Below are 26,345 nucleotides of genomic sequence, written 5' to 3'. Positions count from 1 at the left end.
GAAGACTAGATACCTCTTCTTGGGAAGCTCAAGTTCTTTCAAAAGTGCTTAATGAATTATCTCTCTCAAGAAAATATGCATTTGAAAGCATCACCACAAGGCACACCTGTTAGAGGAGGGTGTGGCTGGAGGGAGATACTCTCATAGAGATCTTGTGGGTCACCACAAGGCAACCACCTACTTTGCTTACCCTTAAAGGTGACCTTGGTCACATATTGGGTACCAGTGTGAAAGCATATAATGCCAGACACAGTAGTTTGCTATGAAGGGTGTAGTAGAGCCGACCAGTGTTTCATATGGCACTTCCCAAATCTTCCAGAGCCTCTGCCCATCACGATTTCTAAATAGAATGTGCTGAAATGATGCCACACCAGTACCTCTGGCTAACTGAATCCCAGATATCAGAGAGCTGACTCAAGTGCATCTATCAGCCACTTAAGAGTTCTTTATACCCAAACACAACCTTGTGTTAAAACTATATATTGGCTTGGGAAAAACGTCAGGGTCACAGATTTATAAAAAGTTGTTAAGAAAAACCTAGAATACTTGGAGTGGCTGCCCTGAATCTCTGCAGACTGGTATCCTAGGGGCAGGGGCTGCTCCTCCCGACTCCCAGCCCCACATGGAGTTGGAGAACCACCCTGGGGTGTGACTCAGGATGAGAATTCTCAGAAGACTTTAATCAGAGAGCTGGGGACAATGTGCAGGCCAGATGCATGTGTGGCAAGAGTGGGAGAAGAAAAACAACACAAATATAAGTCCACCCGCATACCTGACCCACACTCCCTGGGAAGGCCACCGTCAGTTCTAGTCAGCTCACCCTATGTGATACGCCCCAGCTTCTTACCTCACATTAATTACCCTGATTTATTGGTTTCTAGCTTGTATTATCTGAAACTCCCTTGTTCACGTACTTGTATTCTTTTTTTTTTTAATTTAATTTATTTATTTTTGGCTGTGTTGGGTCTTCGTTTCTGTGCGTGGGCTTTCTCTAGTTGCGGTGAGCGGGGGCCACTCTTCATCGCGGTGCGCGGGCTTCTCACTGTCGCGGCCTCTCTTGTTGCGGAGCACAGGCTCCAGATGCGCAGGCTCAGTAGTTGTGGCTCACGGGCCTAGTTGCTCCGCGGCATGTGGGATCTTCCCAGACCAGGGCTCGAACCCGTGTCCCCTGCATTGGCAGGCAGATTCTCAACCAGTGCGCCACCAGGGAAGCCCGTACTTGTATTCTTTAATTAACTTGGTTATCTGCTGCCTCTACCCCCAGCTCAAAGACCTCCCCAGCCCCTCACAGCCTTAAGGTGGGGCTGGTAAGTTCCCCTCTTAGCCCAGTTTCCAGAACAACGTGAACTGGAACATAGGCGTTTCATGAATACTGGCTGAGGCATCTATGAACTTGCAAGCTTATTCCAAGGCCCTGAGTGAGGACTTTGGGCAAAGGAGACTTTGAAAGCCTGGCTCGGGAGATGCGGCGGAGATCCCAGCCACCAGACCGTTTATAAGCCTCTGATCCGATTCCAAGGCTGGAAGGGCGAACTGACCTCTGCCCGCGCCCACTCGCCAGCCCCGGGAAGTCGGGGCGAAACCGGCGAACGCGGCCAGAGCTCCAGCCCCGCAAGGAGCCTCCAAATGGGCACGAGGGCGGTGGGCAGGCCCCGCCCGGAGCCCCGCGCCCCTCCCCCGCCACACGCCGGTCCCCGGGGCGGCGGGCACAGCCGCGGGTGGCCGGCTGAGCCCGGGGGTTGGCGCGGGCTGGAGCCGCCCCACGCGCGTCCCGCGGCCCCAGCTCCAGAGGCGCAGCAGCCGGGCCGGGGCCGCCTGCCGAGTTGGCCGCGCGCGCCCGGAGGAGCGCAGAGTTTGGAAAGTCGTCGCGAAGCTTCGGCGGAGCGCAGGGGGTGGGGGGTGTCAGAGAGAAAAACCCGCCTCTTGCGAGTAGAGCGAGGAAGGGGGCGGGGGGGGAGAGGCTCCGAGTTCCGCTTCCTGAACGGCGGTGGGTAGAAGAGGTCGGCGCCGGCGAGGGCGGCGGGACGCGCGCTCCGGGCCCGCGACGGGCGATGGCCTGCGAGCGGACCCGCAGGTTCACACGGAGCCTGCTGCGACCCGGGCAGGCGGCCGAGCTCCGGCACAGCGCCGCGTCCGCCGCCGCGGTGGCAGTCAGCAGCCGGCAGCAGCAGCGGGTGAGTGCGGCGCGTCCTCCGCGCCTCCCCGTGCGCCCCGGGCTGCTGGGGGCCCGAGCCCGGCCTCCCGGAGCCCTCGGCGCCCCGTTCCCTGCGGCCCCCGGCTCCCCCGCCCCCGCACGGCCTCCGCCGCCGCCGCCTCGCCCGGCGCCGCCAGCGCCGCCTCCGCGAGGCAGCGGCACCGACGCGTGAGGACCGGGGGCACGTTTGGGGACCGCGGACACTCAGAGGGTCAGCCGCGCGGGCAGCAGAAGCGCAGCGTGGGAGAGGATGTGCCTGGGTTTGGGGGTGTGAGGAGGTGACGCGAGCCCCGTGGGCGTTAGGATGTGGGGTGCCAGAGACCCGAGGGGTGGGGAGTGTACGGAGCGGAACCCCTCGGTCCTCGGGTCTGCGCGCCCCCTTCACCCCTGGCGACTAGGGCGCAGGAGGAGAGGGTGTGATCCGAGGTCCTCGACCGGGCTGAAGCTGGGAACCTCACCTGAACGCTCTCGCGGAAATAAGTGCACTTCTCACCCCCCTCCCTCCACGGGGTAAAAACCCACAAACCGCTTTATAGGAGTCCAGAAAGGGCTGAGGGAACTGGACTGGAGAAGACGTGGGTCGTTAAGTATCCAGTGGTTTCTGGTATTTTTCTAAGATGTTCGCAGGGTTCTCCCGCCAACTTTACTGGTTACTTCCTTATTGAAACGCCTTCTAAGAGAGCTGGGTGATTTCCGCGGGAAATCCCTGGGGCAGCAGCCAGGCGTTCTCATCTGATGCCCAAATCATATCCATACCTCCCCAGATGTTCCTAAGTTCCAGTAGGTGTCACACTCCGGGTTGGAAGTGTCAGGAGGAAGCAAAATGAACTCTTGTGGGAAAGGGAAGCGAGTGGGAACAGACTTAAAGCAAGACTTGGGTTCAGCAGCGACACTCTTGGCCTGCCTTTGCTGGACCGGAATCCCACGTTGTGGGTTTCATTTTACTATTTGCCAGGAAATATCATTAGGAATTAAACGGCTTCTTTTAAGAGTGTCAAAGAAAGTGTTACTCTTGCAAGTCACCCATCAGGAGGGAGCCAAGAGCTGCTCAGAGCCAGTTCCCACAGCCAGGACTTTTCTCTAAAGCCAGAGGTCGGAAAGTTGAACAGAACGGAAGCTAATTGCCTGGCAGAGGAAAGAGGCATCAGATGCCCAAGAGGGTGAGGGTGATTGGAGTGTGAAATGAGTCAGGAGTCAGTGGCCAGGGTGCCTTCTCTTTCACTTACCACTGGCTGCAGTCTGCAGGTACCCAGAGGGGATTTAACTGTTAGCAGACCCTGTGCCAGGGGCTGCCCTGGTCCTGATATCAGCATGCACATTTTCAAGGCAGGAAGGATAATCGGTCAAAAAGAACATTTGAAAAAAAGGTTCAGCTGGAGTAAAAATAGAGATAGTAAAATCTTCAGGCATGCATAGAACATAATTTTTACTTCGGAATGATTATTCAGGATTGTGGCTTTGTCATTGTCTGCCATTTGCTTTAAGATAACTTTATTTTGCAGTTGATTCATTTTACCAAATCTCAGTAATGATCTGGTAGAGAAGTGCAGAGAAATAAGTAGCATTCAATTGGAATAAACAGCCCTAAATGTTGTTTTTGATTTTTGGTTTATTTTTAACAGGGTTCTCCTAGAGTTTTTGGAGCACTTGACTTTCCTTTAAAGAATATGTATCCTAGATACTTTTGTACGCAGACACACACATTACTTTCTCCAAATTGATGTCAGATTTGAAATCCTAGGGTATCTTGTCAAAATGAATAAGCCCAGTGTCTTAAAAAGAGCTGGGGGAAGGGGTGATTCGCTGGGAAAGGTGTCCCTGCCCCCTCCCCTCACTTCAGCACCGTGGCCAACACTCTGGAGCCAGCTTTTGCCAAGACGTATCAAAGGATCTTACCCATCTAGTCAGGCAGCTTGGGCAGCGATTTTGGCAGCACGGAGTCATGTGCCTGGCATCCGTCCCATCAGTTAACTCTTAAAGGGAAACTGCAAAGTGATGCATTCTCTGAGGTGGCACCCAAACTCAGTGGGGTTCTGTGGGGCAGAGCATCCCTTTTGAACCTAAAACCTTGTAATTGGACTGTGCAGTGAAGATGAAGCTTAGCTTACACTGATCCACTTCCTTAAGACTCTTTGTGCTTGTTGCTTCAAGTCCTCAAATCCTAGTTGTCAAGGGAGAAAATGAATAGTCTGGGGGAAGAAGATTATGGGGAGCCCAGTTCAGTGACAGGAAGTGGAATAGTGTGTATTGGAGCAAGCTGTCATCTACTGAAAAAATATTTGAGACACACTAGAAAGTCTTGCTGAGAAAACCTGTCTCACTGCTGGATTCATACAGTACTCTTTCTGAAATCTGTCTTTTGGGGACCGAAAATATAAATACAAAAAATATATGAATATATATAAATACATATATATCATACAAACATACACATAATAGGACAGGAAATCTTCAAAATGTGTTTGGATTATGGAGATCAGAGAACGAAGAGATGCTGAGTGAGGGCATTTACTGGGAGGCCTACTTTTAGGGCAGTTGCTGAGGAAAGTAGAGGGGGATTCCAAAACAATCTTGATTTTAGTTTTAACCCAAGGCACTGTAGTAGCTCATATGCAGGCAGACTTCTAGTGAGGACCCACCTTATTCTGCATTCCTCTTAAGAATAATAATGAAAAATTATCTGCACTCCCAAGTTCGTTGCAGCATTTTACACAATAGCCAAGATATCCCATTACAATGGATATATAATATTCCATTGTGTGTGTGTGTGTGTATGTGTGTACACACACACACATATTATTTAACCTTAAAAAAGAGGGAAATAGAAGGAAATCCTGCCATTTGTGTACATTATATTAAGTGAAATAAGTCAGACACAGAAAGACGAATACTACATGAACTCACGTATGTGTGGAATCTAAAATGGTAAAACTCATAGATGCAGAGAGTAGAACAGTGGTTGCTGGAGTGGGGAAGGGAGCAGAAGGGGAAATGAGGAGATGGTCATCAAAGGGTACAGATTGATCACCTCTGCACAATGAATGAGTTCTGGAGCTCCAATGTACAGCGTGGTGACAATAGTTGAAAATACTGTATTGTACACTTGAAATTTGCTAAGAGGATAGATCTTTAAATCTTCCCAACACATACACACACACACACACACACACACACACACACACACACACAATGGTAACTAGGTAGAGGTGATGGATAAGTCATTTAACTTGATCGTGGTGATCTTCCCACGATACATCAAAACATCAAATTGTACTCCTTAAGTATATACAATTTTTATATGTCAAAGGTCTCTCAATGAAGTTGTTGGAAAAAAAAAAAAAAAAAAAAGAGTGAGAACAATAGAGAACAATTATGAGCAAAAGCCATAGATTTTGAAAACAGAAATATTTCCTCCTTAATTATCCTAAATTTTTTCATAGAAAACAAATGAATCACAACCATGCAAAGGCCAATCTCAGGATCAAGCACAGCCTTAAGTGTTTCCTGACCGCCCCCCATTCATAGTAATCCCACAAAGCAAACTTGTGTTCGCAGAATCTCAGTTCAAAAATGATTAGGAGCATTTCTCTCATGTCAGGGCTTGAGTGTTTTATTTTTTTTTGGTTGAATATACTACTGTGTTGGCCACAAAGTTGTAAGGCCACTAATTAGAGACTCTTTTTTGCTAAGAAGCTCTTCTTTTAAAATGTGTGAAGTGCATTTGTACTTTCACATGAATTAGTTCATCTAGATAGCTTTCTACAGTTGATTAAGCTATAAACATAGGATTGGTGCTCTTTTCTGCATATATATTATATTTGTTTGAGAGATGTAGACTTTTATTTCTGGAACATGATTGGGTGGGTCACAGGAATGCAAGACTGAGTAACAGAGAGGGTAAGAACTAACTAGGGTCAGATGATGGGGAGGGAGCACTGAGGCAGGTGGAGGTTTACCAAACACCAACTAATCATCTGGTCAATTTTTGCCTAATGCCTTTTATGTGTTTCCTAGATGAGAACATACCACTTTATTTACATGTATTCTTTAGGACATTTACTCTGCTGTTACACAAAAATTGCTCTGCAACTTAAGTTTGAATTGTATCCAAATTTATTAATTTCTTTTAAAGAGGAAACATCCTGCTAAAAGCACCTGTACTTAATCAGTGTGTTTTCTCCCTCCCCACCCAGAAAGGCTAAGAGAGGAGAGTATTGATTCAGTATTCCCCCAAATTCCATATCCTCGCTTTGATTTGGTGTTTCCTAACTACCTCTGTTCCCCAGTGGTACTCCTTCTGATATTTTAGGCAGCTTTGAATAAGAAGCAGAACCTTTGACCGACTGAAGATTTCTGGTTGAGAAACTATGAATATGGAAACATGTTTACAGGGGCAGGAGGAATTCTTACAAGGAAGACTTTCCTTCCCTCTGAACTTTGTGATATTTAATAGTTGAGAGTAAGAAGGGTTTTAAGAAATTGAGTGGGAGACACTAGAATTTCCAAAAACTCCTATGCCTGGAGTAAGAGTCAGTGAAATGATGTGGGAAGTGATATTGAAGAAAAATGAAACACTTGTTTTACTGTCAGTGTCTAGAATGAAAGCAGTATGCAAAGCAGAGGCCTGTTTGTTTGGCATTCCCAGCACCGTCTTGTTCTGTTTCAGTTTTTTTTGACAGGGTTCTTCATAACAAGGGTGTTTACAGTTTAGCAGAAATCACAGGCTTTAGCACAAATCCCAATCCCACGTTTATGTTTTCAAATGAGGAAAGTCCCTAGCCTGGTGAAGAAGTCAACACAAACTTAGTTTACAAAATCAAGGTTGAATGTTATTATTGACTGTATCAACTCATGTTTTTGACTTCTCAAGGGCATTGCAGAGGTAACTTTAAAAATAAATGGTAACAACGGTGGGCTCTAGAGAACTTTTACATGGGTCAAAAAATGAAAGAATGAATAAGCGTTTTCGTCTGTCTCTTTCTTTACAACCTTTTTCTCTAAGGCCTAGCATAAAAAAAGAGAGCAGTAATAGTTGTTATATAATAAACCATTTGTTGAGAACCTACAAAGTGCCTGACACAGCATTGTTTTATTTCTCAGAGCAATCCTACGATGAAGTCATTATAGTTACAGATTACAGAGGAGGCCATTGAGACTCATAGGGTTAATACCTTGCTCTGAGTTAAGTAACTGACATGGAACCTCTTTTGCATCCTGAATAGCAACCAGTTTTGTAGCTGCTTCCAATAGCATCTCTAAGTTGGAAGACACAAGGATTTTACTTTGGTTAATGTTGCCTTTTGATGGGTAGCTCTACCTAAGGAAGAAGAACTCTGTCCTTCCTACTGGCATTTCAGAGTACCCGTGAGGGGTCGCTTCAGTTTTCTTCTGAGGTTAGAAGCCACAGGAGAGGCTGTTCCAGGTACCCGTGTTAATAATAGATCTTCCCAAGACAACTGGAGCTCAGTGGTTAAGTCCTTAAAACATGAACTTACTTAGCTATCCCCATGCCATCTATCTGGCAAAGCCATAAGCGAATTGTGAAAGAGGGTGGAGTTAATCCTTCTCAAGTCCACTTCTCTCCCAGGATTGGCTGCTTCTCCGTTCTCAATCACTTCACCCACTCCAAGCAAGGGCCTGAAATTTTCCAGTGCATCGTGTGTCCTTGACGATGCATATTTCCATTTGACTGGGTTGTGCTGAGATTCTTTTCTCACACGCTATCTTATTCAAAGGAGTGATTCCAAGCGTCTTACAAAGATGCATGTAAGATAGCAGCAACGAAAAATAGAGTAAGGAAGTAAAAAGCAATATTAGCAACAACAACAAAAAGCAGTGTTAGGAAAGGTCGATGTAGTCAGGAGCAGGTCAGTGGAGTAGGATCAGTATATAAAACGCCTGACCATTAAGTCCTGTAGTCTGGCTAAGGGTGCATCCTAGAGAAGCAAGTCAAAGAGGAAAACATCATCAGCCGTGAGATTCAGAGGGCCATAAGATAAAAGAAGATAATTTGCTCTAGACATGGTCAGCTTTAACTTGTACTGTGACTCCAAAGACAAGATAGTCTTTTTTCTGTGATTTTTCACAAAGGGCAGCACGATGCAGTGATAGACCCTCATTCCTTAGAATGTGGTCCATGGGCCAACATTGGCATCACCTGGTCATTAGAAGTGCAGAATCCCTGGCTCTATACCTGACCTCCCGGATCAGAATGTGAATCTTAATAAGATCCTCTGATGATTTGTAAGCACATTGAAATGTGAGAAACACATACACACACACAAAGCTACAATTTTAGCCGTATTTTTGCAGTGTATTGTCAGGTAAAGGCAATTGTGTGAGGGTCTAGTACACCGTGGTTTATTCTGCAACTCTTTGAAAGAGCCTCTTGAGACAAAGATAAAGTTTAGACCACCTAAGGATAAAAATGAGATTTGTTCATTGCTGAGTGACTCTAGGGAAGTCCCTTGCTTATTTGCTTTGTATTTTCTCCTCCATCTAGCACCTTAATTGTAGAGTGAACTTAAGTTAAGCTTCTAGGTTAAGGAAAAAATTCTATAACGTATATGACATAGTTGCAATGTGAATCTGCAAAAGTTCTCACCCTGGTTATAACCCTGAAGATGGTTTCCAGGATGAGGCCAGTGGCACCCCATTTACCAGAGAATTTGAAAGCAGAATCACTCCAACTCCGGTAGGACATGCAATGATGATTACTTATTGCTTTAGAAGATTTATGTTGCCATCATATTGAAACCCTTAGTTATTTGAAAGTAATTGGTTATATCAGAATATCTGATTGCTAGAATCAGAAAATGATGAACCGTTTTTCTTTCAGTCATTGACTCTCAGAAAAAAATGGTTTTTCTTGTTCTCATTTGAATGTCCTAAGGATGGGATTCCATGGAGTTAAAGACCTTGATTTCTCCACATGTTGTAATTAATGTGGTCCCGGACCCCTTTGATTGGCTGTCCTTTACCACCATCTTGGGACACTCTTTCCTCTCCACGACTGTGCAAGTTGAAGTTCCCTCATGCAGTTTGAACCATTTGGCCAGTTTGGGAGTTGGTGTAGTAAACATCAGATCGCGTGAGACTGGAGACCAGAATTCCAGCCCTGGCTCTGTGACTCTTTGCTGAGTCACTTCCCTTTCTGGAGTCTCAGTTTCTTGATCTGTGAAATTAGGACATTAGATGATTGGGTCCTTACATTTGCCCTTTCTCTGCCCCGGAGTTCTCACGGCTTCTCCTCCTTGTCCCTCAGGTTCTCAGATGTCGTCTCCTCAGGAAGGTGATCTTGGATTCCCAAATGCAAGCATTTTGCCCAGCCTACCTCTGCTACAGACATCTCTGGCTCATTACTGTGCTTCACTTTCCTCATAGCTCTTACCACAATCTAAAGAGATCTTTCTACTTATTTAATTTCTTATTTCTCTTTTCCAGGCTTTCTGCCTTCAAATATAAGTGCCATTGAGAGAAGGGAACGTGTCAATTTCACTACTTTTACGCTGTATTGACTATATGAAAATAAGGAGCGGGGGTCTCCCTTCCCACTGCAAATGAGTGCTTAAGGAAAGTCGGGAGAGTGGGCTGGGTGTACATCAGTGAGAGACTGTAGTGGAGTTATGACTTCAAAATGTCAAGGTTGTCAGTATCTGCTTATGATGTTCCTTGAGCCATCTTCTTCACGGTCTAGTTGGTAAGTGGCAGAAATGCAATTTAATAGAAAGATATTGAGCACATCCTATGTGCCAGGTACTTGACTCGTACAATCTCTTTTACTCCTCATGACAACCGTATGGGGAAGGATTTCTATTCCTATTTTATAGATGAGGAAAGAGGTGCTTGGAGATCAGGAACTTGCCCCGGATCGAATGACTGGTAATTGATGCCTCCAGGAGTCACATGCAGGCAGTCTGACTCTGGAGTCTGTGTTCCCCACGATTAGTCTATTCTGAAGACCAGGTCCGCCAGGCAGACAGGCAGATCTCATTAAACATGCAGTTAGCACCCATGTGAGAGAGCAAAGAGAGAAAAGGAAACCTCAGAGGACTAGCCATAGGAAGAGGTTTTTAAAAAGAGTTTCTCAACAAGAGAAGAGCTGCGGTTACTTTTGCTCTGCTGAGCAATTTTTCATTTATGACATCTCAGCAGAGTGGGATACTGGGAGTGACACCAACTTTGGACACTCTGTCAGTGTGGTTCTCTCCCCAGGACAGGAGTGGCACGGAGCGTGTTAAACTATGCAAACAATGGCTCCTTCATCTCTTGAAAGGGGCATCATTTGATTCTTCTCCTTCTGTAGAAATACATTTCTGGCATGATATGCATGGCGTAGTTGCAGTTGCAGCATTACATCTGTTGCATTGTCTTTTGTAGTCTTGATTTGAATGTTCATGTTTACAAAGGAGAGGGTTTTTTTCCCACTGAAGTGAGATTTGTTCGCCTCTTATCATTCACAGCAGTGTCAGTGGGCTGGAAAGAAATGCTTGTGTTTGCTGGACTTGACATGTTGACCTACATTAAATGATGTAGAAATAATAAAATTTAATGAATGTGACCGAGTTAGTGGCAATAGAGCAAAACACTTGCCTTTGAAAACGTTAATATTTGTAACTGGATTGCAGTGGAAGTGTCTGCCTCTGAGAAAAGCAGAATTAATGGACCCGAATCATCAAAAGTTCCTTTAATTGTGCTGCTAACTGTGAAAATAGTCAGTTTTCCTAATTCAATTTCAGCACACCCTCCTCCCCAGACATGCAGAATTGGGGAAGCGAGGCAGCTCTCTACGTTAAACACCAAAATGGCAGAGTTTAACGACAGGATGTGGAGGAGGGTCTACTGAAAAAGATGACACCATTTATGATGACCACAGTGAGCTTTTCTTCATACAATTATTTTAGTAATTACCAATCTAAATGACTAATCAAGGCTGTCAAAATGACCAGTGACTTCGGGGCTTTCAAAACACGCATTCTATAAACAGAACACAGGCCTGAACGTCTGACTTGGCAAACAAGCAAACAAAAAAACTTAACAAAATTCACTGTTCAATGAAATATGATAATTAAGTTATTTTCAAACACGGATTGTTTATTTGATTAGCTCTTAAAAGTCCCTTTGTCACACTCTTCAGAAGGAGAAAATGGGAATTAACTACAGCTGAGTAACCTTCACAAAAATGAAAGTGATGTCAGAGCTCAGTAACTTTTTTGAAGAAGAAAATCCAAATCTGGAGAACTAATATTGAAAGTCATTTACTTTCATGTTTTTTACATTATTTATTTTAAAATCAGACAATTATTCCAAAGAGGATTTTATTTTCCAACGAAAAGTGTTCCAGTTTACTTTAAAGCCTGTATATCTACAATAGCTATAAAAGTTCCCTGTGTAACTGCCAGTAATAAAATTTATTGGCATACCAATATCCACAGATAAGATTCTTTCAGGACCTTTCTGAGTGCTAACAGGGAAGGTTCATTTATTAACTTCCATTTTTCCAAGTCAAAAGCCATTATGTGGTTGCTATTCAATCAATTTGAAAAATGTATCTTTTTATCATTAGGAAGCAATGGTTTCCAGGCTCTGTAACCTTGGTCATGTCTTTAAGCTTCTTTGGGTTTTAGTTTCCTTGTCTTTAAAATGATAAGGTTGGACAGTAAAACCTTTAGATATGCCTTAGTTTTAAAAATCTAGGGAGTTATTATTCTTTTTAAGAGGTTTTCATAGATGGTTCAGTTTTTTTTTTTCATTTTAATAAAACCATTATTGATTAAATAGCTACTTTTAGCAATAGGTAGAATGGCTCCAAATGATCTACAACCAAATTTGTATTTCAGAGATGAAAATGGTAGCACAAAGTGGTTATTTGAGGATGTAACGAAGGGAATAGCATTTATACACCCAAAGAACAGGGCTAGTGGCATCAGAATTGTCAGAAGGACAGCCAGCAGTGACAAAGGTGGGCAAGACAGGTTCCTCCGACTTGGTGGAGGCTCAGAGGCAAGCCTGTAACCTCATTTCCTGCTTTCTATTCCTGCAGAGAACTGTGGGCTCCATCTGCTTTAAGACCACGAGCTCTCTGGCTTAACGTCTGTGCCAGGCTCCTCTTAGCACCCACGTGACTATGGTATAGACCAGGGTGGGGGGAGTTTGAACCATCCTCCACGCTCCACACCTCTTCCCTGCCATTGAAAAGCAGTAAGAACGTCTTTTTTTTTCAAGTTCTGTCTCTGTCACCTCCTTCTCACACCTGAGAAAGGTAGTATGATCGTTCCCTGTGATCTGTCTGGTGTGATTTCCCAGCTGTTGAAAAGACAGCAAAATCTTCCTTCCCAGATCATTCTCCTGGCAACCTGATCCCTAACAAGGTCCAGCGTATTTCCTTCAGCAGTTAGAAGTCAACCTTAAAGATACAAGATGGGACATTGACTTGAATTCACGCCCAAGTGTAAATCCATTCCCCAGCAGGTGTACCTTGGAAATCGCCTTTAGGATAAATGGGCGTAAGAATGGGAGGCTTGTACCAGAAATAACGTTTCATCCTTTACTGGTAACTAATCCGATCTCTGGCATGTAAATGCATGACACATGTCCCTGTTGCCTCCCCTGGAAATGGAGAATGAAGTGTGGTTCTGCCCTCACATTTCCAAAACCCTGAGAGACCTTCCGGATAAGCACTGTGGTTATTGTTTCCAGATTTCCAGGACAGCAAGATGGCATACAGTAGTATTTACGAAATGCTTGTTAAATGTAAGAAAGAAGGTCACCCTTGGAGATGACAGAAGTACATGTTAGGCGTGTGAAAGGGAACCTAAGTGCCTGGTTTGCAGTAAAGAAATTCTCAGGTATGTTTTAGAAGAAGTACTTTGGTGAACATCTGACTTGGCAAACAAGCGAACAAAAAAACTTGAACAAAATTTACTATTCAATGAAATATGATAATGAAGTACAAGCATATGGAATGTGCTCAGTTGTCACAAATTGAAGTATCCTGAATGGAACTGAATTCAAGATTCCCACCAAAGGCTATTTAAAGATAAAAAAATAAACTAAAATGTTAATTGGCATGAACGGATGCTCTTGGATAAATAAGACTCAGCCCAGCAGGTGCTAGTGTTGTTCTAACACCAGCCCCTCCCCTTGTGGGCGCCTCAGTGGCACACACAGGCTTCACTGTTCGGCCAGGGGTGTCACTGTCATTCCCTCAGATGCTGTTAGCAGTCACAAGGCTGGGACAGAATAAAACTCTGGGCGGGCTGCAGAAAATGATTGATTCAAATGCAGGAAGCGTGGGCGACAGATTTGAGCAGCAGTCCGTCCCCAGTCCCATGATGAAGAGCGTTTTATGTTTTCAAGAAAACACTTCATAAATCACCAGAGCTGTATGAGGTTATCAGGGAATGTGAGTGCTATTTTAGTTCTTCAAAACTCTGCTGCTTTTCTTTAGGTCAAGGAGCTTTCCTGACACTGTTTCAGAGGGTTGTAATAACTGTGCTCTATGTTCTTTTTAATTCCAATTTTCATCTAATAGTCTCTTTTTACAGCTGTACTTTGAAAACCTTTATTAACTTGATAACTCAAAATATAGAAAATAATGGAAAAATAAAAACAGTGATCACCCATAATCTCACCACCCACTGGTAACAGCTTTTGGTGTGTTTATTTTAAACATTTGTCTGTTCACAAAAATATCCTTTGACACATGTTTAAGCTAATAGTGAATATTTAAATTTTTCACGTGTGTTCAGTGATTCAAGCTAAATTTTGTCCTGAGAATTCTTTCTTCTGGTGTTTATGTATACCAACTCCACGTGAAATGTATGTTGGGAATGAGAAAAGAGAAATTGTGCTACATTTCTTGGTGTCCTATCATCATAAACATTTAGACCTAGAGGAAAAAGTCTAAAATAGATCAGGAAGTTGAGTCACAGGGAGGTTGAAGTGGATATGGTCAGGGTGACAGAGCAAGGTTGATGATCTCAGACCCAGTGCCTTTTCTCCCTCAGCCCAGGGCACCATCAATGGCCAGAAGTATAATTTAATATCATAAAATGAAAGTCTAGAATTTTACTCAGATTTCTATGGGGCTTTCCAGTAAAAGTGAATAAGCCTTAAAGCCAATAGAACACCGCTTTCAAAGGAGTTTAAACAGTGAACACACACTTAACCTGTGCGTACACACGTGGCTTACTTCCTGAACATGTGAGGGGGGTGTTACCTGTTGCTGCTGAGACTCTGTGACCTGTGTTTAGCAGCAGGTTGAAGTTGTGGGTCTCTGATTTGTGAGCGCACCGGAAGGGTGCGGTTGTGCCCTTGGGCTTGTGCCGTTCCTGTAAGCTGACGCTGATGCCTTTTGCTGCCACCTTGAGTGATCTGAATGGTGACACGTGATCTCTCAGGGCCCAAAGAAATGATCAGAACTTGACCGAGTCTGGGCTTCTGTGACTTTGTGGAGACACCAGCACTGTCACTAGATTTCTATTGCTGCCATAACAAAATTACTACAGATTTGTGGCTTAAATAACACAGATATATTATCTTCCCGTAACGTAGGTAGGAAGTCCACAGCGGTCTCCCCAGGCTAAAATCAAGGTGTCAAAAGGGCTGAGTACTTTTCCGCAGGCTGGAGGGGAAAATGTGTTTCCTGCTCATGCGGGTTGTTGGCGGAACTTCTTGTGACCGTAGGGTCAAGGTACCTGTTTTCTTGCTGGATGAAAACTGAAGGCCATTTCCAACTTCTAGACACCAACAGATTCCTCGGCCATGGCCCCTTCTTCCATCTTCAGAGCCAGCAGTGGTGGATCAAGTCCTGTGTCTATCACATCTCTCTGACTCATTCTTCCGTTTTCCTCTTTTGCTGTTAAGGACTCGTGTGGTTATGTTGAGCCCTCTGGATAATGCAGGATACTCTCCCCATTTCAATATCCTTAACCTTAATCACATTTGCAAAGTCCCCCTTTCCGGGAAAGTTAGCATACTACCGGATTCTGGGAATCAGGAGGTGGACATCTTTGGGGATCCTATCACAAATTCATTTAGAAAGATTATTATTAAAAGGACAAATTCTTCCCCAAGTACCCCCGAATTCCCTCTGTTGGAGGTCGGTTTAGGGCCTAGTCTCTGACCAGGCCTCATTATTTTATGTGACAGTAACTCTGAACCATGGTAGATCTCAAACCTGCCAGACCCGGAACTTCCTTCTCCATATTGTCTTTAGTTTCATGTACTGAGGACCCTGGTGGGCAGGACCAAATATTCTGTGCAGCAGTTCCAGACAAGCCGTCTACAACTTTGTGTACATGGGCTCAATAACCATTACTCAGAAACAGAGGCTGAAACTGTCTTTTATCATTTTATCTAATGGCTAAAAGAACCATTTAACACAAGCAGTCTTATTCAAAATGGCATCTTTGATTCATTAATAAGCAGAGACTCAGTACATTTTGGGGCACAGAAGAGTGGATCAAGAATTCCTCAATATATTTTCAGATCACTGAATACCTGTAGGGAAAAATGGACCACTTAATGTTGGAATTCACCAGGGATCTAGCCTTAGACCTTCTTTTCTCTGTCTCTCCCCAAAAAACCTCCCTCCTTGGTTCATCCTCCCACAGATTCAACAACTCACTTATGCACTGATGTTTCCAACTCTGTCTCTACTTCGTGCTCTGTATCTCAGCCCTGCCTATTGATGCCTGTATTTTGGAGTCCCCTAGCTAATTCAAACTCAACAGGATCCATATCGAATACATTTTTTCTTGCCTCATAAATCTGTTCTTCTTTTTTCCTGAGTTTTACATCTCAGTTGATGCTTTAATCTCAAACTGAAACCATGCTGAATTCTTTCCATTCCCTGCCACGCTGCAGGGGATCACGCTCCAAGTGCTGACAGCTCTACATCCTAAGTATTTCAAGCATTGCCCTGACCATAGTGATCTAGGTAAGTCGCTCGCGTTTTCTTCCCCAATGCAATTGTCTTTTGCAATGTCCTTGAGGTTTTTTTCCAGCGTTCTAACTACTTCCCGTCTCTGGTCTCCCCACCCAGCCATCCACCTTCCACACTTCATCTACCTTATCTCGTGAGCACAGACTTCTGATCATGATATGTTTCTTCCTGAGTGCCGTTCATGCTCTTGATGACTGCCCCAGTGGATTCAATCTCACCTGGTTCCAAACTACCTTTCCAGCCTCACTTTCCATTAGATTCTTTCCTCGCTACGCACTATAGCCACTTAAGGTTCTGGGCGTTTCCTACGGATGCTGTGTACTTTTATGCCACCGGCTGCTCTTTTTTCTCATCTTGTTCAGCTCCTACTTGCCTTCAAGACGCAGCCCTTCACCTGTTACCCTCCCTAAATCTATAGGCAAACAATCTCTTCCTCTCCTGAGTTTCCATAGCACTTCCTGAATTTGTGATTTACTTTTCATTGTAATCGTTTACTTATTGTCTCACCTCATCGGACAGTTAGTTTTATCATGATGTAATAAATGACTGGAGAGATGTCTGTGCATATTTACAGTTCTTTTAAATGTTCTAAACACTCCGTGTTCTTTTGAAAGGGAAACGCACTGCAAATATTGTCGTGCAAGAGAAGCAGTAAGGCATTATCTTTCTCTTCCTTACTTAGATGCTTAAATATTACCTAGCTTTGCAAATAATAGCCCAGCATTCAGTTCAATGCTTCTGAAAAAAAAATGAAACCGGTTCAGAGATTTTTTAAAAGGACCCATTTTAATTATTGCCTTTCAAGAATGGATGTGGCTGTGAGGAGAAATTGCATTTTCGGTCTGCGATTTCTTTATTTTTCAAAGCGCACACCCTATCATTTCTCATTGAACATGTCTAACATTTCCAAATATTTTTTTCTAGTTGCAGTGAGTTACAATAAATTGGACATTAAATTTTTATAAATTATCCAGTTTGCTGGGGGAAATACACATTATATTACCCCAGTGCTACCATTGAAAATCTTTGATGTGGTAGTTCCGGACCCCAGCCTCCCTTTGCTCCCTTGTCAAAGGCCCAGGGGCCACCTCTGAGCACCTGGTGTGCAACATGCACCTGTGAGGCACGGCCCTGACTGGGTCTTTCCCAGCCCAGAAGGCTCTTTTCTCCCTCACCTGTCTTCTCACACATCAGTTCCTCCAGGGACCCTTCCCTCTTCTCCAGCCAAACCCTGGAAGCTTGAGTTCCACTGGGTACCGCCTTCTGTGGCAAATATGGGTTTCCTGGTTATAAACTATGAATGCTTCATATATAAAAAGAATATCTAGAGCACATGTTTACTCCTGAAAGACTACAAATGAAAGTGTTGTTTATGAAACGCTGTGAGCAGCACCTTCACAGGCCTCTGTCTGCCTCTCCTCATCCCAAGCTCCTCCTTCCTGGGAAGGAGCCACTAAACAAAATGTCCTCAGTATTCATTCCCCTGCTTCGTTGTTTCCTTTTCCTTTTTTATTTTGAGGAGCATTCAGATTTACTTTTCTTAACATCTTTATTGGAGCATAATTGCTTTACGATGGTGTGTTAGTTGCTGCTGTATAACAAAGTGAATCAGCTATACATATACATATATCCCCATATCTCCTCCGTCTTGGGTCTCCCTCCTACCCTCCCTATCCCACCCCTCTAGGTGGACACAAAGCACCGAGCTGATCTCCCTGTGCTATGCAGCTGCTTCCCACTAGCTATCTATTTTACATTTGGTAGTGTATATATGTCCATGCCACTCTCTCACTTCGTCCCAGCTTACCCTTCCCCCTCCCCGTGTCCTCAAGTCCATTCTCTACGTCTGTGTCTTTATTCCTGTCCTGCCCCTAGGTTCATCGGAACCATTTTTTTTTTTTTTAGATTCCATATATATGTGTTAGCATACAGTATTTGTTTTTCTCTTTCTGACTTACTTCACTCTGTATGACAGACTCTAGGTCCATCCACCTCACTACAAATAACTCAATTTCGTTTCTTTTTATGGCTGAGTAATATTCCATTGTATATATGTGCCACATCTTCTTTATCCATTCATCTGTCGATGGACACTTAGGTTGCTTCCATGTCTTGGCTATTGTAAATAGAGCTGCAATGAACATTGCGGTACATGACTCTTTTTGAATTATGGTTTTCTCAGGGTATATGCCCAGTAGTGGGATTGCTGGGTCGTATGGTAGTTCTATTTTTAGTTTTTTAAGGAGCCTCCATACTGTTCTCCATAGTGGCTGTATCAATTTACATTCCCACAGCAGTGCAAGAGGGTTCCCTTTTCTCCACACCCTCTCCAGCATTTATTGTTTGTAGATTTTTTGATGATGGCCATTCTGACTGGTGTGAGGTGATACCTCATTGTAGTTCTGACTTGCATTTCTCTAATGATTAGTGATGTTGAGCATCCTTTCATGTGTTTGTTGGCAATCGGTATATCTTCTTTGGAGAAATGTCTATTTAGGTCTTCTGCACATTTTTGGATTGGGTTGTGTTTTTTTTGATATTGAGCTGCATGAGCGGCCTGTATATTTTGAAGATTAATCCTTTGTCAGTTGCTTCATTTGCAAATATTTTCTCCCATCCTGAGGGTTGTCTTTTTGTCTTGTTTATGGTTTCCTTTGCTGTGCAAAAGCTTTTAAGTTTCATTAGGTCCCATTTGTTTATTTTTGTTTTTGTTTCCATTTCTCTAGGAGGTGGGTCAAAAAGGATCTTGCTGTGATTTATGTCATAAAGTGTTCTGCCTATGTTTTCCTCTAAGAGTTTGATAGTGTCTGGCCTTACATTTAGGTCTTTAATCCATTTTGAGTTTTTTTTTGTGTATGGTGTTAGGGAGTGTTCTAATTTCATTCTTTTACATGTAGCTGTCCAGTTTTCCCAGCACCACTTATTGAAGAGGCTGTCTTTTCTCCATTGTATATTCTTGCCTCCTTTATCAAAAATAAGGTGACCATATGTGCATGCTTTTATCTCTGGGCTTTCTATCCTGTTCCATTGATCTAATTTTTTTCTGGTTTTATGTTTATCTTAGTTTAGTATTTAGAGTTTATTATCATTGGTAGATTTGTTTATTGATTTGGTTGCTCTTTTTTTTATGTATAGATATATATATATTTTTTTTTCCTTTTTCTCTTTTTATGAGTGTGTATGTGTATGCTTCTTTGTGTGATTTTGTCTGTATAGCTTTGCTTTTACCATTTGTCCTAGGGTTCTGTCTGTCCGGTTTTTTTTTGTTTTTTAGTATAGTTTTTAGCACTTGTTATCATTGGCAGATTTATTAAAAAGTAAAAAGTAGTGGAAAAATCTCATATACCCTTCTCACTGAGATTCCCCAAATCTTAACATTTTACCACACTTAATATTAATCATTCTCTCTCTCTCTTTCTCCCTCCAAGCTCTTTTTGCCTCTCTGTTTCTCTCTCTGTCTCTTTAACACACACACACATACACATACACACACACATACACACACACACACAATATTGTTTTCCTGAAATGTATGAGAATAAATGGCATACATGATACCCTTTTACCTCAAAATACTGCTTCAGGACTATTTCTTAAAGCAGTTCTCTTACATACCTATACTAGAATGATCAAAATCAAGAAATTAACATTGATACAATAATAGTATCTAGCCCATAGATCTTCTTAAGATTTTGCCAATTGACCCACTGTTTTTTTTTTTCTGGTCCAGGATCCAAGGATGACATTGCATTTAGCTGTCACATCTGGTTAGTTTTCTTTCATTGGAACAGTTTCTCAGTCTTTCTGTGTCTTTCTTGACCTTGACAGTTTGAACAACACAGGTCCATTGCTTCGTAGAATGGCCGTCAATCTGGTTTTATACAGATGCATTCTCACGATTAGATTCAAGCCAAGCTGTTTGGGGCAGGTATGTAGCAGAAGCCGTGGGGTATCCTCAGTGCAGCCTGTGGGGGGAGACATGATGTCAATTTGTCCCATTGCTGGTCACTTAGTTGCGATGGTGTCTGCCATGTTTATCCTCTAAAGTTACTAGGTTCCTGCCTTAGTCAACTTGAGCAGCTATAACAAAACACCATGGACCAGGGGGTTTAAACAACAAACATTTATTTCTTACAGTTCTGGAGGCTGGGAAGTCCAAGATTAAGACACAGGCAGGTCTAGGGTCTGATGAGGGTTCTCCTCCTCACTTGCAGAATGCCATTGTCTCAGTGCATCCTCACGTGGTGGAGAGCTGAGACGGAAGCAAGCTGTCTGGTGTCTCTTAAAATGTCATTAATCCCATCACTAGGACTTCACCTCCATGACCTAATTACCTCCCAAAGGCCCCGTCCCCAAATATCATCACATTGGGAGACTAGGGTTTCAACAGAAAATTTGGGCCAGTGGGTGGGGGAACACAAGCTTTCAGCCCATAGCAGTTCCCTCTGTAATAAACCAGTAACTTGTAGGGAGACCCTCTGAGACCCTCCTCTGTTTCTCCTTATACTTTAGCCACTGTTTTAGCATCTGGAGATGATACTTTCCTAAAGTAGTTATTTCTGTGAATGGACATTTAGGTTATCTCCATTTTTTGTTTTGTTGTTTGCTATTTTAAATCTCCTGGTGCACAAATGCAGGGACTTCTCCAGGGCACACCTTCTTTAACTTTAGCAATGCTGCCAGATGGTCTCCAAAAAGACCATATCGCTTTCTATTCTCACACACACTTCTTAAACTTACTGTCAAGGCTTCTTGATTTTTGCTGGTTTACTGGGTAAGATGGCATCCTGTTGCTGATTTTATTTGCATTTCCCTGTTCACAAAGTAGAGCATCTTTTTATATGTTTACTCACTATTCTTGTTTCTTTTTCAAGCTGACAATTTAGCATATATTTGGGAGATTTGAGTTTATATCAATAAGTATTCCAAAGATTAAAGGTAGGATGATTATTAGAAGATTTTTGGTAGAGGAAATTTTTTGAATTTAAGTTGCATTTTGAAGTTTTGTTAGCATTTTCTCAAAACTCTGTTGGTAATTAGGATCAGTCCTCTTCCACCATCAAGTTCATGGACTTCATTATTCACTACATAAGTGTCCTGTATAAAATTCTCATAATGAAATTCACAACAATACATGCAAGCAGGTGTTTCCATTTAAGAAACTTACATTTATTTGAACTTTTGCTCAAATCTAGGGACAGAAGGGCTATTTGGCCCACAGACTTTCCTGGCCCCAAGCATCTCTTTTGCAAATGTTTTGTTTAAATCAAACCGAACTGAACAATATAAAAATGTTTGAGTTTGAAGTTGTAGTAAATACCCAGCCTGAAGTCTCAGTTTTTTTCCGGCACCACTTCTGGTAGGAGTATGTAGTTTTATATTAGAAGATTCTTTTAGACTTTCAGTTTAGGTTAACAGTTAAATTCTACACTTGTATGAAAATGTGTGGTTTTGCAAGTGAGTTTGATATAAAAGAACGGCTCGTTTTTACTGTCACAGGGCTGCTGTTGATCAGGATTGTGACGTGGAGCTGGGTGTGGGGACCCTATGGTATGGGTTCTGGCAAAATTAAGCCTTCAAGGAATAAGCGAAAGGGCACCTGCAGAAATGGAGCTGGCAGCTCAGTCTGACCCAACCAGAGTAATGGACTGAGTGATTAAGTAACTTACTCAAGATTACACAATTTTATATGGTAGAGGAAGCTCACAAGCTCCAGAACTCACAGTCTTAGCTACTCTCTTATAAAATACTGTGTGTGTGTGTGTGTGTGTGTGTGTGTATGGACATTACAACATTATGCATTTTGGAGCATAATGTTAAAAATGCATAATTAGGAAAATGCCATTTTTAACGTTATTGAGTGTAGAATCCAACCTGATTTGTGTCTTTTTGTCACTTAATAATTGGAAAAGCAGTTTCTACAAAAGTTCATTAAAAATAACTTATTGGGGGCTTCCCTGGTGGTGCAGTGGTTGAGAATCTGCCTGCCAATGCAGGGGACACGGGTTCGAGCCCTGGTCTGGGAAGATCCCACATGCCGCGGAGCAACTAGGCCGTGAGCCACAACTACTGAGCCTGCGCGTCTGGAGCCTGTGCTCCGCAACAAGAGAGGCCGCGATAGTGAGAGGCCCGCGCACCGCAATGAAGAGTGGCCCCCGCTTGCCGCAACTGGAGAAAGCCCTCGCACAGAAATGAAGACCCAGCACAGCCAAAAATAAATAAATAAAATAAAGAATTATTAAAAAAAAAAAAAAAGTAAAGAAAAACCTCATGGTGCACTCATTAAAATAAATAAATAAATAACTTATTGAAATGAAAATATTTACAACTTTGTAGACCATCCTAAATTATTCAATGTCTGGGTCCCATCTTCGTGTTATGTGGTGAACTTCCAACTGATCAAGTTCCCAAAGTTAGCTCATGATTTCTCTGCTGCTTTGCCAATGTGTTCACCATCTTTTATCTTGGTCTTTGCTGTGACTCATCTGTTGTGCTCTATAGAATATATTGACCACAGATGAATATAAAACCATACCAGTTTTGTTATGCTGACATGTCGATTTATCTCTAGGAGTGGCCTTGAGATTCCTGAAGAGCACAGGCACTCAAATTTGTATGTCTTGGAGAAGAGCTGGGAGAGAAATAAAACAAACAAACAAAACAACAACAGACCCTTATGACTCTGTCTTCTACCCTCTATCCCAACTGAATTAAGAAATCAAATTGCAGATTCAAAAAAGCTAAAGTCTACCAATATATATGATCATATACAGGAAGTAGCAATCTGCTGCAAGTATTTGATGTGCGAACCTCACCACAGAATAGAATGAAGCTCCACCCCAGAGGGTGCAAGGTCTTCAGGGATAAATCCTCTCTGGAGTTTCTCTTTTGTCCACATTTCTCTCGTCTTCTTAACAACATGTTTTAAACAAATAACATTCATTCAAATAAACAGTAAGGGCAGTTTTGAATGGGGAAATAGTCATAAATGGGCATCCTGCGTTGGGTAGGTAGGTCCATAGATTGGGGTGAGGAGGCTTTAGTATTTGCATAGCTTAAGTGGAAATGAAAGATTGATGAACTGATGATTTTACTCACTGTTTAACCAACTGCCTAGTAGTCTTGTCAAGTTCTCTGATGGACACAGGATATACTGCTGAACACAATGTTTAGGATTGCTGCCATTTATTGGTCCCTGCCACATTAGTTGTTCAGCACAAGACACAGCTCTCCAACTCCCCTCGCATTCAGGAAACTCCCTTGACTTTTGCTCAACTCTCCCCCAAAGTGAGTTCCTGAAACAAATTGCTGCTTGTTTTATCTTCACAGACGTGTTTAAAGCCAGTGAATATAAACAGTACATTTCTGTGTCACATATGCATTCCATCACATTTATGGAGTTGTCTTCATACAAGTGCAAGAGGGGTGTGTATGTGTCTGAAACACAAGATTCTTGGGAATCTAAACCAATTTTATTTTCTTTAATAGGAGGAAATGCTCCAGTGTGTCTTAGAAATTAGATTGCTGAGGATGGAGATTGTCCTAAGTGATAGCAAATGTTGTTTCATTCATCTCATGTTGAGATGCTTGCAACACATTTTTAGAAAATGACATCATTTTATGATTGCCAGCAAGTTGACAAATTGTCCCTTAGAATCTTAAAATAGCTACCTCTACTCAGAGGAGAGAAACCCTGCAAAATCCATCATAGCCATCAATGTCACTTTTGTTCATCCACATAATGTAATAAAGTATGATTTTTGGAGAACCATCATAATAAAACAAGTATAGGGGAAGTTGCTTCTAAAATATTATATGTTGCTGTGTTAAATTGTTCGGCAGAAAAAAAATCCTTTGTTTCGTGATTAGCTCATGATTTCTCTGCTGCTTTGCCAATGTGTTCACCATCTTTTATCTTGGTCTTTGCTGTGACTCATCTGTTCTGCTCTATAGAATATATTGACCACAGATGAATATAAATGTATGTCTTATTCTCAACAAAATGTCGAGGACATATAGTTCAAAGTGTTATGCCTCCTTTTTTAAAAATATGACATACTTTAATATCGATTTCAAGACTATTCACTTATGAATCATTACAAACGTGAGGGTTATAAAATAGGAGAGCAAAATAACATTAGGTTGTTGGCAGTTTCAAATTATGAAAAGACATAGAGGTAAGTGCTCTGTCTGTGTAGACAAATAGCTATGTATATGTTGAGTCTGTATCTCTGACTGAGCTAGATTCATAAGGAATTAGGCACGAGAACAACATATGGATGGCAGATACGCCTGTAATTGACACCCGTGTCTTCAGGCTTCAGCTTGTTGGTTTAGCTTTGTCAATTGGTCACATCGCTTGACTGAAAGCATGGGAACTTACCTAAATTATACTCAGATTTTGGCTGCTGATTCTCATTTAATGGTTGTGAAATCAGTAGACCATGCTTTGCAGAATGAGAACCTAACATTAAATACTTTCAATCTTCTTATTCACCCTCACATTCCAGCCTGATACCCAAGCCAGAGCTCAGGGCTGTGTTTGCTAAGGCGCTCCCAGCGATGAGAGGATAAACCATCCACTTCAGAATGGAAGACCTGGAGGCAGAGAAATGTGGTGCAGGCCACTGTGTTTGACAGCAAATAGTAGGCATTGAACAGCTGGAGACAAATGGAAGCCAGGAGGGAGTAGATGCCAGGAGTAGCAAAAATGGGTTTAAAGAAGAAAACCAGGCAGGAGCATGGGACACTGAAGTGGGGTTGGCTTGGAGATTTGTATCTCAGCCAGGAAAACAAAATTAAACCATGCTCTCTTGAGCTTTGAAGTTGCCAACCACCAAATTCACAGTTGTCTTCTTTTTCGTTAACCATGAGACTGCTTCAGATCTTGGAAACCCAGAGCCTGTATTAGTTGGGAAATGTGGTATTTCTCCATATCCATTCAGGAAACTACCACATCATGTGGTCAGGGTGACAGCCTTTACTCATTCAAAATCCCACACATCATAGCAGGGGTCCTGAGCATACGGAGGCCTGCACAGGCAGAGAACCTGATGAACAAACTGAAAGCTGATTGGTCTCCACTGTGGCCCAACCCATAAGGCTGTTTTCTCTCTTACATAATTACCAAAGTGTTCTTAACAATTCAAAAGGAAAGGTTTAGAAAATGGACAGGCACTCAAAAATAGATTGTTGCTAATTGGTAACAGAGCTTTTTTTTTTTTTTTTAACATCTTTATTGGAGTATAATTGCTTTACGATGGTGTGTTAGTTTCTGCTGTATAACAAAGTGAATCAGCTATACATATACATACATCCCCATATCCCCTCCCTCTTGCATCTGCCTCCCACCCTCCCTATCCCACCCCTCTAGGTGGTCACAAAGCACCGAGCTGATCTCCCTGTGCTATGCAGCTGCTTCCCACTAGCTATCTATTTTACATTTGGTAGTGTATATATGTCCATGCCACTCTCACTTCATCCCAGCTTACCCTTCCCCCTCCCCGTGTCCTCAAGTCTATTCTCTACGTCTGTGTCTTTATTCCTATCCTGCCCCTAGGTTCTTCAGAACCTTTTTTTTTTTTTTAGATTCCATATATATGTGTTAGCATACGGTATTTGTTTTTCTCTTTCTGACTTACTTCACTCTGTATGACAGACTGGGCATATACCCTGAGAAAACCATAATTCAAAAAGAGTCACGTATCACAATGTTCATTGCGGCACTATTTACAGTAGTCAGGACATGGAAGCAACCTAAGTGTCCATTTACAGGTGAATGGATAAAGAAGACGTGGCGCATATATACAATGGAATATTACTCAGCCATAAAAAGAAACGAAATTGTGTTATTTGTAGTGAGGTGGATGGACCTAGAGTCTGTCATACAGGGTAACAGAGCTTTACATACATTTACATGATAAGGCCTAGAATTCCCCCCCAATTTCTACTGCAATTTGGTGCCCTTCCATGAAACCAACTGAATGCTCTGTCCTAGGGAGAGAGTGATGGTTAAGATGGGATGCACACTGCTCATTTCACAGCCCCCTGATTCAGTCCTGCAAGGAATGGCAACTCACCATTCCTTCCACACCAATCCCTGGGTCAGCACTTCTCCCTTTCAGCTGTTCAGAAACAGAGATGAACAATTTAGTCCCCATGATTGAGACGATACGCAGAAGAGAATAGAGGAGACTAAATATT

The 26,345-nt window shown here is 42.7% G+C and overlaps 1 protein-coding gene across 2 annotated transcripts in view; it reads left to right on the top strand.

Moving 5' to 3' along the window:
* The first annotated feature begins 1,997 nt into the window (after positions 1-1,997).
* DOCK10 (dedicator of cytokinesis 10) overlaps positions 1,998-26,345 on the top strand; it is a 289,535-nt gene continuing 265,187 nt past the window's right edge. For both annotated transcript variants that reach the window (XM_036858477.1, XM_036858476.1), the window contains exon 1: positions 1,998-2,174. In XM_036858477.1, coding sequence (XP_036714372.1) covers positions 2,052-2,174 — 123 coding nt within the window. In that variant the 5' untranslated portion in view covers positions 1,998-2,051. The remainder of the gene's footprint in view (positions 2,175-26,345) is intronic.

The sequence above is a fragment of the Balaenoptera musculus genome, chromosome 7 (assembly GCF_009873245.2).
Source record: "Balaenoptera musculus isolate JJ_BM4_2016_0621 chromosome 7, mBalMus1.pri.v3, whole genome shotgun sequence".
Taxonomy (NCBI): domain Eukaryota; kingdom Metazoa; phylum Chordata; class Mammalia; order Artiodactyla; family Balaenopteridae; genus Balaenoptera; species Balaenoptera musculus.
This window is presented reverse-complemented; position numbering and strand designations above follow the sequence as displayed.